Genomic DNA, 10,970 nt, shown 5'->3' with positions numbered 1-10,970 from the left:
GAGGCTCACGTTTCCTTCAAACTCCTTTTCTGTCGGGCTCCTGGGGCTGAGCTCTTTGGGCCGACATACCAGAGAGGCTCCGTGTTAGCCCATCACCATTTTAAAGACCCCGCGGCACTCCGAGTCCAGGCTGAGATGCAGAGCTGACAAAGGGGCCATGCTATTTTCAAACTCTCATCACAACAGTACATCCGTGCCAGCGCACTGCCCCCGATCTGCCTTTGGGGTGGCCCCTGGGTTTCTCGGTTCCAACAGCCGATTCTGGTGGTTTACCTTTTTTTGCTCCATGGCCATGACATCTTTCTCCTGCTGTTTTTCTATTCTTTTTCTTCACCTGTGCCATCTGCCTCTTTCCTGGTGGTGTTTTCTCTTCTCTTTTTGTGCTGCTGTGCCTTTTCTAGTCAGCTTGGCCCTTCCTCCCCCTCCTGGCAACCTTCCTGTTTAAACAGCAGATTTTATGAATCACTAGTTTCTAGATTGCTAATCTGGGGATAAGGACAATCTGTTTCTGTTCAGGGTTTGATTCCCGGTCAAGCCTAGTTCTTAAATTCATGTGTACTCTTCAGCTCCTTTCTATGGCTGTTTCAATGCTACTTCATTAATCTGTAACAATTACCCAGCCCTCTTTCCAGACAGGGTGGCACCTTTTCTCATTTAAATTGGCTTTTTAGATTTTTCAGACAGATGGTTGCCCTAAAAATGGCAGATTAAATCTGAGGCACAAAAAAATGTTCCTATGAAAATCTTTTTCTTGGGAGCCCTCTGCCTGATGGTGCCTGTTAGCTGTAACTGTGAAAAAAGCACTACATTTGAGTTCCACATTTGCTATCTACTGGCTGTGCAACCTTGGGCAAATTACTTACCATCTCTGGGCGGTGGCCTCTCTGGTAAAATGGGAGCACTTCACAGGAGTATTGTGGAGATGACGTAATATGCAGGGGTGACGTTCTGCTTGTTCTTTAAAGATAAAGGATCATCACATCCTGAAATTCATTCTGGTCAGTTGATTTTAGGCAGGTCTCAGGGAAGGTATAAGCAGGAAAAGGGGCAGACATCCGTGTGGTGACGTCTGGCTAAGGCTGAGGGTACAAGCCACAGGACTATTTGTCCACAGGCGACCCTAAGGGATTCTGATCGGAGCTGTGGATCAAGCGGAAGCTACTGTGGCCCCGGGGAGGCCCCTCGGGCAGCGCAATCTCTGCAAGGTGCTTTCAACATTCACTGTCCAGGCAAGCCTAAAGCCTGCTTAGAAAAAGTAGCATGTGTGGGCCAAACCCAGAGCAGCCTGGGACATTTCAGACTGGCATCACCTTCTCTGGCTGTTTCCAAGGCCATCCCGAGGCCACAGCCAGTCAGGTTCGGTGTAAAGAGAGGATCGCAGACTTGGGGACTCTGTGCAGGCACGCTCGTAGTGCAGAGGGCGGGAGGGAGGGAAGGAAGGAGGGCGCTGGGCTGGGAGCTGAGGCCCCACCTTTCATTCCAGCACAGTGCACCGGCGAGCAGGATGAGTCACAGGCACGCGCTGGTGCTTAGATTCCCATAGGTGAGGGGCTGACTCCTCTCTCTGGGGAATCGCGGTGCTTGGTCTGCCTGGAGAGGCCTCGGCAGGGTGCTGGTGCCCTCCGTCTGCCCGGTCTGGTCTCCGGGGCCAGGACTGGGTCCCCTCATGGATGGCAAGGGCACACGGTGGGCCGAGCTGCTACTCCTTGGCATACAGCTGACAGGTGAGAGCTGGAGGGTGGAGGGCTTCTCTCGGCATTTCCCCCTTTCTTGCCTCCCCTATAAACTTAGCTCGTTGTCTAAGTTTCAAGGGGTGTTGGGAAGCCTGAGCCGCAGCTGAGGTTCATTTCAGTTTTGACTTTACTGAAACTGAAGCTGGTGGGGAACTGCTCTTGGATGAACAGGTTTAGGTGCGTGTGGGCTGCTAGTGAATCGGGCACAGAGACGGCTTTCTCATCTCAGGTTACACACCATTGTTGTGGTGGCTGCCCTCAACCTCCTGCTGCAGGCAGGACTCGGCCCCTGGATTTGTGTGTGGAGGTCTGGCCTGGCATTCTCGGCGGCACTGGGCAAGCTGAGATTGTGCTTTTGAAACTGCCCCGACATGCAATTTCTAAATATAAATATCATGGTAAAAAATGCCGCGTGGCACAGTTTCCAGGGGTGCAGGCAGATATCAGCAGTCTGGGGCTGATTAATTCAGTTTCTGCAGAGGATGAGGAAAAGTAAGGAACCCACTTACCAAGGACCCTTTCTGGAAAACCTACCTGCTAGGGGACCATATACACTCAATATATCATGCTTAATGTGAATACATGTCTAATTCGTGTTACGATTAGTTTTGATGTTTTTGTTTCTGCTTTGATTTTATCTGCGATGTTTGCAGTTTGTTCCAACAGTTGTGAAGTGGGTACCATGAAGCTAGGGTCTCACGCCGAGGAGAAAGTGAGAGCACCAGGAAGGCTCGCTGTGAGCGGTTTCCAGGTGTTGTGTGGCATGGGAGGGTCAAGGCTGCCTGTAGGTAGGCGTGTGCAGACTCTGCCGGAGTAAGTTTGAGAGCTGGGCACGGCAGTTGTTCCTATGTTCTGCCCAGACATTTATTCTGTCAGCAGTTCTCTTCATGCACATCTTCTGTTAACTCTCCTTTGTCCTTGTCTTCACTGCAGTTCTTTGGCCTATAGCAGCGGTGGAAATTTATACCTCCCGAGTGGTGGAGGCTGTCAATGGGACAGATGTTCGGTTAAAATGCACTTTCTCCAGCTTCGCTCCTGTGGGTGACGCACTAACAGTGACCTGGAACTTCCGTCCTCGGGAAGGAGGGCCCGAACAGTTTGTAAGTAGATTATTGTCATTTTCCAGGGACCCTTGGGTGAATAAGCCAGTCCATTGCTCCTTGCTTTTCTTTTCTTTTTCTTAGGAACAAGCACAGGGTGAGACTGGGGACAATTCTTAGGATGGAGATTGACAGAACTGAGAGCTGGTGAAGGGGCAAGCAAGAGGTTCTCGCGAGAGAGCTGCAGACAGGCAGGGCAGTGAGGGGTGCTGGGGTTTCTCTTCCTGTCCACAAGTTCAGCCTCCGTGCCCAGGTGTCATGGAAGACCATTTGCTATTTCTCCTCTCTAGGTCTTCTACTACCACATGGATCCCTTCAAACCCATGAGTGGGCATTTCAAGGACCGGGTGGTCTGGGACGGGAACCCTGAGCGGTATGATGCCTCCATCATCCTCTGGAAGCTGCAGTTTGATGACAATGGGACGTACACCTGCCAGGTGAAGAACCCCCCTGACGTTGATGGGCTGATAGGGGAGATCCGGCTCAGCGTCGTGCACACTGGTAGGTCATGCAGAGAAAAAGTTTTGGGAAGCATAAGAGCTTGTAGAGAGAGAGGCAGTCTTTTGTGATAGCTGACAAAGCACAGAGAAGAACCAGCCCTCCCAATCTGGAACCACAGAAGGAGACTCGGGTAAAAAAGAGAAAGGCCTTGTTTGGCTGTGGAAAGAAACAGAAAGTAAAACAAAGGAATCCAGGGAATCTGTTACAAAAATGGCATTGAAATCATGAAAGGGAGAGGAAGCAACTCTGGTAAAAGGCTAACAATAGGTTTGTTCATTCACTCATTTATTCACAAGACACTTACTGAGAACCTACTCTGTGTCAGGCACTGGTCCATTCAATCCTCTCATCCAAGGGAGATACCAATAATGGTAGCTACTGTTTACTGAGATCTTCCCACATGTCAGGGGCTTCACAGATCTTATTTAATCTTTATATATCACAATAGCTTATTGTGCTCTTAGTGGCCCCATTTTACTGATGAGGAAGCTGAGGCACATTGAGGTTAAGTCACTTGTCCAAAGTCATGTAGTTGATAAATGGACTCACTTAGAACTCAAACCCAAGCATCTCTGACTCCAAAATTGTGCTCCAAACTAATGCATTGTGTTGCCTGTGGTCCTGTTAAGGACAGCCTGGAAATCTGCCAGATAACAAACAGCAAAGTCCATAAAACTGAAAAGTTGTAAATTTGGGTGTGAGTTACTACCACCATGCACCAGGTGTAAATAAGCCTTATTTTTTTTCTCCTGTGAAGTGAGAATAATATAGTGAGGATTATGGTGAGGAAGAGATAATAAATGTAAAAATTCCCCATACTCTGAATTGTACTGAAGATAACAATAGCTACTACATATTGAGTGTTTATTATGTGCAGGCACACATGGGACAATTTACATGAATAATTTGTTTTTCATAAGAACTCGAGAAATGGATATCATTATTTCTATTTTATACATTGAGGAAACTGAGGCTCAAAGAAGTTAATTGCCCCCGGTCACACTTCTAGTCAATGGTGGAGCTGGCATGTTAACCTAGCTATCTCTGGTGCATGCTCTTAACCCACACACAGTATCAGTACCCAAAACATGTAAGCCTGTAAAGTGGTATGATTTCCCCTTTTCATTCCTAGTATCATCCTTCAAGGCTTTATCAGTAGAGAGGCTGTGTGACCTTGGAGAAGTCGTTTGAGTACTAGAAGAAGTAATGTCTTTGGACCTCAGTTTCTTCATCTGCAAAATGAACAGGTTAGACAAGAACACATGGTTCTTAGACATTATTAGGATCACTGCTCTTTGGGAATCTAATGAAAGACTTGCTTCCCACAAAAAATGGACACCCACAATATGGCATGGATTTTGTGGGCCTGTGGCACCTCCCTCCCTTCTTGGACTCTAGGCTGGGAACCCCTGGGCTAGACATTCTCTAATGTCCTTTCTGGCTCTGAGGGTTTATTGAAGTTTAAATCGGAAGTCAAGTTGAAGACAGGAGACCCGGGCTTCACAGACTCTGGCCTGGCCTAAGGACCCTTCCTCTGGGTCTCCTCTTACATCTTTCATCCCTGGACTATAGTTGCTGATTCACTTGCCTATCTTCCCAGTGGGCAGGAGCTCTTAGAGACGATGTCTTTATTGGCTTTGCAATCCCATCACAGTGCCTGGGACACAGGAGGCTCATAATAAACTTGATGAAGTGACTGAATCACAGAGGTGAGAGGGAGTCAGGAAGAAAGAGTTCAGGTGCTGGATTTAAACAGGTCAGCAATAACCTTACCTCCTAAGTAGTTGAGCTGGCCCAGAGGTTCTCAAAATTTTGACAAGCATCAAAATCATCTGGAGGACATATCAAAACAGATTGCAGGGACCCACCCATAATTCAGTAGGTCTGGGGTGGGGCCTGAGAGCTTGCATTTCAAAATTATCAAGTAAGTAACTGTTGCTGCTGCCCCTAGGACACGAGTTTGAGAACCACTAAGGTGGTGTGCATGACTTTCCTACTAGAGTTCACCAGGTGGGAGAAAGGATGATTCCATTTAATGATGAAAATAAGCCCTGTTCTGTCTTAGATTTCATCACAGTCCTCCTCTTTTTAGAAACATAACTTAATCTTATTTTCCTTACAGCACGCTTTTCTGAGATCTACTTCCTGGCTCTGGCCATTGGCTCTGCCTGTGCACTGATGGTCATAATAGTAATTGTGGTGGTCCTCTTCCAGCATTTCCGGAAAAAGCGATGGGCTGAAAGAGCTCAGAAAGTGGTGGAGATAAAATCGTAAGGCTGCGCAGTGCTGGGAAAGTCCTCTAACACTGTCGTTGAGACTCTTGGTATTTTACACTGGGTCTAAATAACTGAGCAGGTGTTCTTCCCCTTGCGTAAACCTTATTTAAAAGAATCCAAACTCATCCAATGGATAAATTAGGGTGTCAATCAGTAACTTTACAAAGTAACTTTTCTTAATTTCACATAAGATTTCATCATAGGCTTGATTATAGGGGATTTGGTATTACGATCTGCTTATGCAAAACTTTTCTAGGACATTCCTTACTTTCAGTGTAAAGCACACATTTGTAAGAACCACTGAGCGGTTGGCAGCATTATGAATCGGTGCCTAGGGAAGTCAGGCATGCTGATAATGAGGTGCTCAGTAAATTTTTTTTTGAGATAAACCTTACCGACCATAAAATTCACCCTATTAGTATTCACAAAGTTGTGTACCCATTTACCACTAATTCCAGAACATTTTCATCACCCCAAAAGGAACTCCATACCCTTTAGCCATCAATCCTTGTTTTACCCTCCCACCTGCCCCTGACAACTACCAACCTGCCTTGTGTCTCCACGGATCTGCCTGTTCCGGACATTCCATGTAAATGCAATTAGACCTTATGTGGCCTTTTATGTCTGGCTTCCTTGACTTAGCATAGTGTTTTAGAAGTTCATCCATGTACAGCATGTATAGTAACTTCATCCCTTTTTATTGCTGTATAATATTTCATTGTGTGTATATTCCACCTTTTGTTGATCTATTCAGTTGATGGATAATTAGATTTTCCCCACTTCTTGGCTATTATGACTAATGCTGCTATGAATACTGATCTAATATTTTTGTGCAGACATGTTTTCAATTTTCCTGGACACTTACCTAGGAGAGTAACTGCTGGGACATATGGTAACTCAGTGTTTACCTTTCTGGGGGATTGCCAGACTATTTTCCTGAACAGCAGCACCACTTTACATTCCCACCAGCAATGTATAGGGCTCCAGTTTGTTCACATCCTTGTTAAAGACATCTCTCCTTTTGATGACAGCCATCTAGTGGGTGTGAAGTGGTGGCTCACGGAGGTTTTGATTTATATTCTCCTACTGACTAATGATGCTGAGTGTCTTTCCAAGTGTTTACTGGCCATTTATATCTTATTTGGAGATACATCTATTCAAATAATTTTTCCACTTAAAAATTGGGTTGTCTTTTTATTGTTGATTTGTAAGTGTTTTTTATATACTTTGGAGTGTCCAAATTAGATATAATAAAAGTGCCTTATTAGATAGATGATTTGCAATTATTTTCCCCATTCTGTAGGCTCTCTTTTCATTTTTCTTGATAGTGTCCTTTAAAATACAAAAGTTTTTAATTTTGATGAAGTCCACTTCATATGAGTTAATTTTTGTATATGGTACAAAGCAGGGGTCCAAATTCATTCTTCTGCGGTTGTAGTTTTTTAGTTGTCCCAGCACCATTTATTTCTTTTCCTCAAGAAATATTTACTGAAGTAAATCGAATATTTTAAGGAGATTAGTGAGCCCAACTGTAAGGTTCTGGTTTGAGTAGAATATAATCAATAAAGATGACTTCTAGGTCAACACAAAACTATTTTTTTTTTAATGAGAAGTAGAATTGGAGGTAAGATACTAATGGTAAACTAAAGTGTTTGCTTTAAATCCCTGAAGTTCCCAAATTATATTCTTATCTAAAAGTATCCGGAAAAGTGTCAAAGTTTAGATACAAAGGGCCATGTCAAGGCACGAGTATCATTAATTAGATGGCGTTATGTGGCTTAGCTCTCTGTAATGTCGGCTGGGTCTACTCCCAGATGCATTAATTCTTCCCAAAATATTGGAGGAAGAAGACCTCACCTGAAGCTTTGTGAGATTTGGTTCCCTTGATTCTTGTCTTGTTCACCTGACATTGGTTTCTGCTTCTTTGCTACAGAAAAGAAGAGGAAAAACTCAACCAAGAAAAAAAGGTCTCTGTTTATTTAGAAGACACAGACTAACATTCTTATACGGTGAGGTTCACAGTTTGATTTCTTTCCTTAGCTTTCTTGTCTTGCCCATCTCTAATGTGGTTCTCTCAGATTTTATGACTGTTAGGTGTTTTCTGTATGAAATTAGAGGAGCTGGGTGGGGGAGATAGAAGTACTCTATCAGTGGTATGGAGGGCTTCCCAATTGACTGTTTTATGCAAAGGATCAGGAAATTAAACCCTACTACCATTAAATGGGAGAAAATTCTAAGACTATTTGAGGCTTTGGGGTTGCATTTACCACCACCAAGAATAATAAACTTTAAACATGCAAATACATCTTTTCTTTTTCAGTGAAATAATATCTGCTTGTTTTGTTTTACCGTAAACAAATCACGGTATTAAGAGACTAACTTAATAGATATGCCTGACATTTTGACAGGGGAATTTTTGTACTATTTGGAGTTGATTTTTAACTTCTCTTATTTAGTTATTGAGACTATGAGTTCAGGGTTGGTAGTGTGTGATTTTTTTTTTTTCAGTTTTTGGGTTTATCAGGTTTAAAAGGTAGGATGACTTATTTTTCATATGATCAGAATTTCTTAGCCTAGAGCACCAATGAAATACCTCAAGGCTTATAAAATAGAATATGGAGAAAAATGATTTTATTATAAACCAAGAAAAACAAACAAAAAGCAGATTTTATTGAGGGCTGTTGTCTTTTTAAAAATCAAGCACATTCTCTAACAAGCTGGGGTCATGGAAAATAAAGATGGGGGCTGTTTTAGATTAAAAGAAATTTAAGGAATGAACTAAGTCAAGTGCAATGTGTGTTCCTTAACTGGATGGATACTAATTTGAAGAAACTAGTTGTAAAAAGATTTGGGGTGATAACTGGGAAAGTCTTGAATATGAGAAGTTTGGTTATGGTTAATATTAGGGAATTATTGTTAATTTTTATTAGGTATAATACAGGTGTGGTTACATAGGAAAATGTCCCTATTTAAAAAATGAATATTGGTTTTAGGGGTAAAATGTCAGTAATTTGTTTTAAAAACTTCAGCCCCCCTCCCCCAAATACATATACACATAATGCATCAAATAAGGCAAAAAATAATTTAAAATTGGGTGATGGGTGAATTTCATATACTGTCTTCTCTACTTCTTTGTATATTAGATTTTGTTCATAATAATGCGGTGGGGGTGGAGAGAGAGAGAGAGAGAGAGAGGAGAGATGGGGGGGGAAAGGAGTATGTGTGAGAATGAGATGGACCATCCCAGTGTCCATTCAAGGTAGGGGCTATGAATTAAGGACACTGACTCTGAGAACTACGTATTAAGGAAAAGGATCAGGAAATTTCTTTTGAAACTTAAATCTGGAGAACAAATACATTTAAGAGTATTTCCCTCCACCACAATGGAGACCAGATCTAATAATATATATGTATTTCATAATGCCAGCTATTCCCATTGCACTCCTCCCAAATACATTGTCCATTTAATCTTTTGTGTTTCAGGAAGCTGAAGAACAAGAACCCTAGGATAAGTTGAAGTTAAAGGAGGCTTTTCTTTGGCTTTTACAGTTGGGACCTGTCTTCCCACCAGCTCTGCAACACATTATCACAGAAATAAGCGACATCCCTTTGGAGCTGGCACAGGGCTCTTCCTGAGCAGATACCACCAGACTCATACACAGCCCCATTACTAAGGTTTTATTTGATCTCAGAGTGCGAATATTTTTCAAATGCTTTTGTACACTAAGAAGCTACATTTTTGCCCTTAAACACTCCCTGTGTTTTATGACTTGTACACATACACGTTGGCACCAAGGGATAAAAAGCCAACTTCTCTGTCATGACAATTCCCTGGACATATTGGTTTCTTTAGAGCGGCACTCTTGTCACTAAAGTTAATGTGTTTACTCATTCCTTCTCACACTCTCAATTAAAAGGTGAGCTAATTCTCCTACATGTTTTTGATTAACACAAAAATCTGAAATTCAAACTATTAACAGTTTGATTTTTTTGGTCCCCCTTAAGTAAGGGGTCACATCTTACTGCATTTCTTTCAATATCCTACATGACAGGTGTTTATTTTTGTCAATTGGTCCAAGGTTTATAATAGTACAAGTCTAAATTACAGAGTAACTATAAAAAGTTACATAAACGCTAACAGATTGACAAATGTCACCACATGATGACTCACTGACACCTTCTGTGTCATGAAAAACACAGGTCTTTTATGAGCAGTGAATGACTGTTGAGCTTGCCATATTTTTTTCCCCCAATTCAATTGTTTATAACAGAGCAAAGTCTGCTCATTTGTAGACTGGAATCATTAAGCAATTAAATAGAAGTATTCTGAAATAGTATATTACAACTTGAAAAATGAAAGAGAAGGGCACTGGTTTCAGGATGGTGGAAAAAAAATCAGTCTTCAATGCTAATTTTGATTAGTGTTATACAACACTCCTGAGAACTGGAAGAGATTAATTTTTTTCTTTTTCTTTCTTTTACTATTCTTGTTTTTTGTTTTAATTTACTTGCTTACTTTGGGGAAGGAGGATATGGTATGGGGCAAAGAAATACTAAAACAAACAGAATGGTAGTTTTTTGATTACCGCTTCAATTTCGTTGCTGGTAATTGGTCTGTTTAGATTTTCTGTTTCTTTTTGGGTCAGTCTTGGAAGGTTGTATTTTTCTAGGAAGTTGTCCATTTCTCCTAGGTTTCCCAGCTTGTTAGCATATAGGTTTTCATAGTAGTCTCTAATAATTCTTTGTATTTCTGCGGGATCTGTTGTGATTTTTCCTTTCTCATTTCTGATACTGTTGATTTGTGTTGACTCTCTTTTCCTCTTAATAAGTCTGGCTAGAGGCTTATCTATTTTGTTTATTTTCTCGAAGAACCAGCTCTTGGTTTCATTGATTTTTGCTATTGTTTTATTCTTCTCAATTTTATTTATTTCTTCTCTGATCTTTATTATGTCCCTCCTTCTGCTGACCTTGGGCCTCATGTGTTCTTCTTTTTCCAATTTCGATAATTGTGACATTAGACCATTCATTTTGGATTGCTCTTCCTTTTTTAAATATGCTTGGATTGCTATATACTTTCCTCTTAAGACTGCTTTTGCTGCGTCCCACAGAAGTTGGGGCTTAGTGTTGTTGTTGTCATTTGTTTCCATATATTGCTGGATCTCCATTTTGATTTGGTCATTGATCCATTGATTATTTAGGAGCGTGTAAAACAAACAGAATGGAAACAGCTTTCTTCTTTTTTCCCTTATACTAGTAGGAAAAGCAAACTTTATAACTTGGCTATGGAAAGAGTGCTTTTAAAAAAGTAGCTTCCCAGTGTCTTTCCAAACTTGAGCTACAACAGCATTTATTCAAAGGAT

General features: G+C 41.9%; 1 protein-coding gene across 2 annotated transcripts; it reads left to right on the top strand.

Moving 5' to 3' along the window:
* The first annotated feature begins 1,462 nt into the window (after positions 1-1,462).
* MPZL2 (myelin protein zero like 2) lies at positions 1,463-9,542 on the top strand. 2 transcript variants are annotated; one of them, XM_036919905.2, is made up of 6 exons: positions 1,463-1,724; positions 2,667-2,833; positions 3,124-3,334; positions 5,457-5,604; positions 7,544-7,619; positions 9,160-9,542. In XM_036919905.2, exons 1-5 carry the CDS (start codon positions 1,667-1,669, stop codon positions 7,605-7,607), a joined length of 648 nt encoding a protein of 215 aa, XP_036775800.2. In that variant the 5' UTR covers positions 1,463-1,666; the 3' UTR covers positions 7,608-7,619; positions 9,160-9,542. The 2 variants fall into 2 exon arrangements, with proteins under 2 accessions (XP_036775800.2, XP_036775799.2); XM_036919904.2 differs by having other exon boundaries at positions 1,464-1,724; positions 9,094-9,542.
* Positions 9,543-10,970: the final 1,428 nt, after the last annotated feature.

Source organism: Manis pentadactyla, chromosome 13 (genome assembly GCF_030020395.1).
Source record: "Manis pentadactyla isolate mManPen7 chromosome 13, mManPen7.hap1, whole genome shotgun sequence".
In the NCBI taxonomy this organism is placed as follows: domain Eukaryota; kingdom Metazoa; phylum Chordata; class Mammalia; order Pholidota; family Manidae; genus Manis; species Manis pentadactyla.
Note: the sequence above shows the minus strand (reverse complement) of the source record. Positions and strands in the feature narration are given on the sequence as shown.

Bases quoted from the DNA above. Each gene is read 5' to 3' on its own strand.
- MPZL2 (XM_036919905.2), top strand. From the start codon at position 1,667: ATGGATGGCAAGGGCACACGGTGGGCCGAGCTGCTACTCCTTGGCATA. The intron at 1,725-2,666 runs GTGAGAGCTGGA...TCTTCACTGCAG, and splicing joins CCTTGGCATACAGCTGACAG to TTCTTTGGCCTATAGCAGCG. The intron at 5,605-7,543 runs GTAAGGCTGCGC...TCTTTGCTACAG, and splicing joins AAAGTGGTGGAGATAAAATC to AAAAGAAGAGGAAAAACTCA.